This window comes from Podarcis filfolensis (genome assembly GCF_964270895.1).
Source record: "Podarcis filfolensis genome assembly, chromosome: 2".
Lineage (NCBI taxonomy): Eukaryota > Metazoa > Chordata > Lepidosauria > Squamata > Lacertidae > Podarcis > Podarcis filfolensis.
In genome coordinates, this window is record NC_139605.1 from 6,883,090 (window position 1) to 6,890,634 (window position 7,545).

The 7,545-nt window shown below is 46.3% G+C and overlaps 1 protein-coding gene across 1 annotated transcript; it reads right to left on the bottom strand.

The window, feature by feature from the left end:
* Window positions 1-128: 128 nt before the first annotated feature.
* Window positions 129-2,583, bottom strand: LOC310758169 (zinc finger protein with KRAB and SCAN domains 3-like; the record flags this gene model as incomplete). The annotated part of the gene is made up of 2 exons (XM_083604098.1): window positions 1,620-2,583; window positions 129-254 (listed from the first exon to the last, which is right to left on the bottom strand). Exons 1-2 carry the CDS (start codon window positions 1,932-1,934, stop codon window positions 129-131), a joined length of 441 nt encoding a protein of 146 aa, XP_083460224.1. The 5' UTR covers window positions 1,935-2,583.
* Between the last annotated feature and the right edge of the window lie 4,962 nt (window positions 2,584-7,545).

The window sequence follows — 7,545 nt, forward strand, 5'->3', positions numbered from 1 at the left end:
CACCGCCTGAGAACTGGTCTCTGCTCCACATTCCCTGACCCAGTTCCCCATCTCCGGGGGGAGTTCAGCCAGGAACTGCTCCAGGATCACTAAATCCAGGATCTGAGCCTTGGTGTGTCTCCCCAGCTTCAGCCACTGATGGCAGAGATGGTGGAGCCGGCTGCAAACCTCTCGGGGTCCCTTGGCCTCCTGGAAGTGGATCTGCCTGAGCTGTAGGATTGCAAAGACTGTTGAAATGAGGGGGATCCCTTGCCCTGCAAAGCCACAAAGATGTCATGTGACAATCCTGTTATTAACACTCTAGAGAAAGGATTAATCAATTGATCCATTTGCAAATGCAATTCCACTCCTCCTCCTCAAAATAAAAAAATATTTTATAAATGGTTTATAGAAAAGAATAACATTTCTAACTGATACAGGCCATTGGATCCTTTAACGGTGTTTTATGGTAACGTACCATTGTGTTCAAAACAGTAAGCAGCAACATTTTATACAGTCAAACCTCGGTTGTCAAATGTAATACGTTCCGTAATCCCGTTTGGCTTCCAAAATGTTTGACAACGGAGACACGGTTTCTGATTGGCTGCAAGAACCTCGTGCACTCAAGCAAAAGCCGCGTCGGATGTTCAGCTTCTGAAAAACGTTTGAAAACTGGAACATGTACTTCCGGGTTTTTGGCGTTCGGGAGCCGAAATATTCCAAAACGGAGGTGTTCAGAAGCCAAGGTTGACTGTATTCAGATACTATTTTTATTTTATTAAAAACATTAAGAAGAGCTGCTTGATTAGGTCAGTGGTCCTTCTAGGGCAGCATCCTGTTCTCACAGTGGCCAACCAGAGGGAACCAGAGGGCAGGATCCGTGCAGAAGAGCCCTCTCCTCTCCTGAAACTGGTATTCAGAAGCATTGCTGCCTCTGATGACTGTGGGTGAAGAAAATATTGTGCATAGAATCATAGAGTGGAAGGGCCCTGTGGGTCATCTAGTCCAACCCGCTGCAATGCAGGAATCCATGGTGATGCTGGCATCCGTCTGTCTCGGGAGACCATGGAGGAGTGTGCCTTTGGGGGTGAGGTCTAGATATTGGGAGAGTTGCAGGGCCTTCTCTGGCTGTAGAGACCAATATGGGGGAGATGTTTATTCTATGACCTATGGATCCCTTTCGCTCAGATATGGGGGGAGGGGGAATCAACTCAGCAGGGAGAGAGAGAGAGAGAACATTCCTGGAAGGGGTGGGCACAGTGTAGGAAAATAATGCATAGACAGGAAAAAACAGAAAAATATGAAGGGGTGCTGAATAATATCGAGGGCACAGGTGAAAGGCAAAGCAAGTTTCTAGCCCTCTTGCTTCGGAATGAAGAGCTGTTTAAATAGGAACCAAGGAAGCTGCCTAGTCCAGAACCAGACCATTGGACCATCTAGAGCCGTGCTGTCTGCACAGACTGGAAGCATCTCTCCAAGTTTCAGGAAGGGATGATTTCCTAGCCCTGCCGGAAGATGTCGGTAATCGAACCCGGAACCTTCTGCACCCAAGAGCCACTTTTGCCTTTTAAGAGACACCACCCTCAGAATTCAGCAGCCACCATAGATCTCTGGGAGTTACCAGGATGAAACTGTCTCACCTGCTGCTGCTTCTCCTCTGCCCGGCTCAGGAGGAAACCTTCGGCCAGGGCCACCGCCTGGGAACTGGTCTCCGCTCCCTGATCCTTCACCCAGTTCTCCATCTCTAGGGGGAGGACAGCCAGGAATTGCTCCAGGACCACCAGGTCCAGGATCTGAGCCTCAGTGTGCTGCTCTGGCTCCAGCCACTCCCTGCAAAGGCGGTGGAGTCGGCTGCAAACCTCTCGGGGTCCCTTGGCCTCCGGGTAGCGGGAATGCCTGAATCTCTGGCGCTGAGCATGTGAGCTGAGGGCGTCCTCATCCAGGAGGGTCTTCATAGCTCTTCCCAGGATCTCCCAAATGGGGCACTTTGGGGATTTGGGCAGCAGCCTCCAATATGGCTGAAGGATTGTCCCCTGCAGCCTCTTTTCCTATTCTTTCCAGGTTCTGCTTCAAGCCAAAGGCTGGCCGAGGGAGCGTGGACCACAACTTGCCTCAGCCTCTGGGTTGGAGCAGGATCCAGCCCCAGCCCCAGCCTCCCTGCCTGCCTTCCTCCATGCATCCAACCTCTGCAGCCTCTCATCTGCAAAAGAACCATGCACAAGGCAGGAGGGAGGAGGGGCGCTCGCCCTGGAGGATCAAGCTGCTCCTCCAGTTTCCTGCCTCTCTAGGAATCCTGCACTTCATCTTTAACCCTTTGAAGACCAAGGTAGCTGGGATGGAAAAAAATATCTCCCTTCTAGGAACTCTGATCTCTGCTCTGACAATGTTGGGACTTCTTAGGCAGTGGTGAGAGGCAGTGTGGTGTAGTGGTTAAAGTGCTGGACTATGGCCTTGGGAGACCAGGGATCGAATTCCCCATGGGGCCAGTCAATGCCTCTCAGACTAGCCTACCTCACAGGGTTGTTGGTGGGGATAAAAGGAACAGAGGAAGAACCATGTATTAAAGGGACCCCTGACCATTAGGTCCAGTGGCGGACGACTCTGGGGTTGTGGTGCTCATCTTGCTTTACTAGCTGAGGGAGCCGGTGTTTGTCCACAGGCAGCTTCAGGGTCATGTGTCCAGCATGACGAAGCGGCTTCTGGCAAACCAGAGCGGCGCACGGAAACGGCGTATACATTCCCGCCGGAGTGGTACCTATTTATCTACTTGCACTCTGGCGTACTTTTGAACTGCTAGGTTGGCAGGAGCTGTGACTGAGCAACGGAAGCTCAACCCGTCGCGGGGATTCGAACCGCTGACCTTCTGATCAGCAAGGCCTAGGCTCTGTGGTTTAGACCACAGCGCCACCCGCATCCTAAAAACTGCATTTAAAACAGAATTCAGTTTTTAGCATTGCATGCTGGATGAGGTTGGCTTTCCTTTTGGGGTCTGGGGTTCAGCAGCTCTCTGCCAGGAATTCCCAGGAAGGGCTTGCGGCTTTTTAAGGGAAGTGCAAGCATTTTAGTGAACGACAGACATTTGGGGGAACCAGAGGACAGTTTCTAAGAAGGCAGCAATGAAAGGGGCACGAGTAGAGATGTAAAATTTCCAGAAATTTTGAAGCCATGGGGGTTGGATGTTTCTCCCGCTATTTCAGGGGGGGAAAGGAAATTTTGGAAAAATTGGGGGGGGGGATTCAGTGTGGATTAGTTTTACAAATTGCGTGAAACGCAGCGTATATAATAGTATTAGGCTTGCAATAAAACAGGTAACCACCCCCCTTTCTCTCAAAAGCATCAAAAAAAGCAAGAAACCACCAACATAAATAATAATCAAAATTGCCCCTTAGCACCAACAGCAAATAAAGTTAAGGTCCATCTCAATATTTAAGCTCCATGGAAGGTCTACCCTTTCAGTAGTGCTTTAAAAGCAACAACAGAAGACACAACATATACATGCACTTTATTCTATCTCACTTTCTCAACTACTGCTATCATTTTCCATTTCTTCTTCTTCTTTCTCTTTGTCATTTTCCCCATGGACTTCTAAAAAACGGCTTTGGGGGGTAATGGGGGGGGACTGCCCCCCCATTTTTCCGTTTTTCCCCCCAGGCCTTCCCTTCTCTACTTGAGTACCGCTGGGGCAAAGCGTAAGGCAATTTTTTTGCATGCCAGGCCCAGAAGGAAGCAACATCCAGTTACTGAATAGTAATTGCACTAAGGCTCAAACTCAGTTTGAAAGGAAAGCAAGTGTGTGTGTTTTTTAAATTGAATTTGTTATTATATATTATAAACCGCATGGTGGTAAGAGAGCTTCTAAACAGTTTACAAAAATATACAACAGAACATTAAAATGATTGATAAAACACAGTTAAAAACAGGTATTTAAGGGTATTCAAAAGATGATTAAAGTCAGCAGTGGTTAAAAGGAAGTAAATCGCATGCAGCTTCTATGTGTTCAGATGCGCTGGCCCTAACGAAAATGTTTTGAGCAGCTGCCGGAAGGAGTCCAGTGAGAGCACCTGCCTGGTGTCTCTCGGCAGGGAGCTGCAAAGTGGGGGTTCTGGAAGACCTGGGGGGGATGGAAAAAGGAGGGAGGGCACGTTTTTTCCTCTTTTCCCAAAAAATCATTTTTTTCCAGGAAAATTTGAAAATAAAAATGTGGAATATTCAAACTATATCAAACAATTTTTTTCATTTTTTCCAGGAAAAAAGGGCTTCAGAAAAAAAGCTGCCCCCCCCATTTTTCTAGTTTTTTTCCAGGCCTTCCCATCTCTAGGCATGAGCAACAGGCATCCATTGGAGAAGATGGGTTAAGTTTTCTGGACTATTACCTGCACTATCAGGTATTTCTGAAACCAGTAGGAGAACACTCCAGTCTCCCAGGACATTCTATACAAGATCTGAAAGTCACTGTCTTATTACAAAAGAATTTCAGAAATAGACTGGAAAGAGAAGTTGCTGAATTGCAACTTACTACCAAACCCCTTCATGGATCACTGCCTTGCCGTGGCAAAGGGGCTTGAAGAACTCAGAGAAGCTATGAACTATGCCGAGCAGGGCACCCAAGATGAACAGGTCATAGTGGAGAGTTTTGACCAAACGTGATCCACCTGGAGGAGGAACCGGCAAGCCACTCCAGTATCCCTGCCAAGAAAACTCCATGGACAAAGACAACAGGCATATAAAAGTTATGACGCTGGAAGATGAGCCCCTCAGGTCGGAAGGCGTCCAACATGCTACTGGGGAAGAGCGGAGGACAAGTACAAGTAGATCCAGAGCTGATGAAGCGGCTGGGCTAAAGCCGAAAGGACGTTCAGTTGCGGATATGCCTGGAAGCGAAAGGAAAGTCCAATGCTGTAAAGAAAAATATTGCATAGGAACCTGGAATGTAAGAACCATGAACCTAGGTAAGTTGGATGTGGTCAAAAATGAGATGGCAAGAATAAATATTGACATCCTGGGCATCAGTGAACTAAAATGGACAGGAATGGGCGAATTCAGTTCGGATGACCATCATATCTACTACTGTGGGCAAGGAACCCGCAAAAGAAATGGAGTGGCCCTCATAGTCAACAAAAGAGTGGTGAAAGCTGTACTGGGATGCAATCTCAAAAATGATAGAATGATCTCGATACGAATCCAAGGCAGACCTTTTAACATAACAGTAATCCAAGTTTATGCACCAACTACTGGTGCTGAAGAAACTGAAATTGACCAATTCTATGAAGACTTACAACACCTTATAGAAGCGACACCAAAGAAGGATGTTCTTCTCATTATAGGGGATTGGAATGCTAAAGTAGGGAATCAAGAGATAAAAGGAACAACGGGCAAGTTTGGCCTTGGAGAGCAAAATGAAGCAGGGCAAAGGCTAATAGAGTTCTGTCAAGAGAACAAGCTGGTCATCACAAACACGCTTTTCCAACAACACAAGAGACGACTCTACACGTGGACATCACCAGATGGGCAGCATCGAAATCAGATTGATTATATTCACTGCAGCCAAAGATGGAGAAGCTCAATACAGTCAGCAAAAACAAGACCTGGAGCTGACTGTGGCTCGGATCATCAGCTTCTTATAGCAAAATTCAAGCTTAAACTGAAGAAAGTAGGAAAAACCACTGGGCCGGTAAGATACAATCTAAATCAAATCCCTTATGAATACACAGTGGAAGTGAGGAACAGGTTTAAGGATTTAGATTTGCTAGACAGAGTGCCTGAAGAACTATGGATGGAGGCTCGCAACATTATACAGGAGGCAGCAACGAAAACCATCCCAATGAAAAGGAAATGCAAGAAAGCAAAGTGGCTGTCCAATGAGGCCTTACAAATAGCGGGAGAGAGAAGGCAAGCAAAATGCGAGGGAGATAGAGAAAGATACAGGAAATTGAATGCAGATTTCCAAAAAATAGCAAGGAGAGACAAGAAGGCCTTCTTAAACGAGCAATGCAAAGAAATAGAGGAAAACAACAGAATGGGAAGAACCAGAGATCTGTTCAAGAAAATTGGAGATATGAAAGGAACATTTCGTTCAAAGATTGCCATAATAAAGGACAAAAGTGGTAAGGACCTAACAGAAGCAGAAGACATCTAGAAGAGGTGGCAAGAATACACAGAGGAATTATACCAGAAAGAAATGGACACCCCAGGTAGTGGGGTTGCTGACCTTGAGCCAGACATCCTGGAGAGTGAAGTCAAATGGGCCTTAGAAAGCACTGCAAATAACAAGGCCAGTGGAAGTGATGGTATTCCAGCTGAACTATTTAAAATTTTAAAAGATGATGCTGTTAAGGTGCTACACTCAATATGCCAGCAAGTTTGGAAAACTCAGCAGTGGCCAGAGGATTGGAGAAGATCAGTCTACATCCCAATCCCAAAGAAGGGCAGTGCTAAAGAATGCTCCACCTACCGCACAATTGCACTCATTTCACACGCTAGCAAGGTTATGCTTAAAATTCTACAAGGAAGGCTCAAGCAGTATGTGGACCGAGAACTCCCAGAAGTGCAAGCTGGATTTAGAAGAGGCAGAGGAACCAGAGACCAAATTGCAAACATGCGCTGGATTATGGAGAAAGCCAGAGAGTTCCAGAAAGACATCTACTTCTGCTTCATTGACTATGCAAAAGCCTTTGACTGTGTTGACCACAGCAAACTATGGCAAGTTCTTAAAGAAATGGGAGTGCCTGATCACCTCATCTGTCTCCTGAGAAATCTCTATGTGGGACAAGAAGCTACAGTTAGAACTGGATATGGAACAACTGATTGGTTCAAAATTGGGAAAGGAGTACGACAAGGCTGTATATTGTCTCCCTGGTTATTTAACTTATATACAGAATTCATCATGCGAAATGCTGGGCTGGATGAATCCCTAGCCGGAATTAAGATTGCTGGAAGAAATATCAACAACCTCAGATATGCAGATGACACAACCTTGATGGCAGAAAGTGAGGAGGAATTAAAGAACCTTTTATTGAGGGTAAAAGAGGAGAGCGCAAAATATGATCTGAAGCTCAACATCAAAAAAACCAAGATCATGGCCACTGGTCCCATCACCTCCTGGCAAATAGAAGGAGAAGAAATGGAGGCAGTGAGAGATTTTACTTTCTTGGGTTCCATGATCACTGCAGATGGTGACAGCAGCCACGAAATTAAGAGACGTCTGCTTCTTGGGAGGAAAGCAATGACCAACCTAGACAGCATCTTAAAAAGTAGAGACATCACCTTGCCAACAAAGGTCCGTATAGTAAAAGCTATGGTTTTCCCAGTAGTGATGTATGGAAGTGAGAGCTGGACCATAAAGAAGGCTGATCGTCGAAGAATTGATGCTTTTGAATTATGGTGCTGGAGGAGACTCTTGAGAGTCCCATGGACTGCAAGAAGATCAAACCTATCCATTCTGAAGGAAATCAGCCCGGAGTGCTCACTGGAAGGACAGATCGTGAAGCTGAGGCTCCAATACTTTGGCCACCTCATGAGAAGAGAAGACTCCCTGGAAAAGACCCTGATGTTGGGAAAGATGGAGGG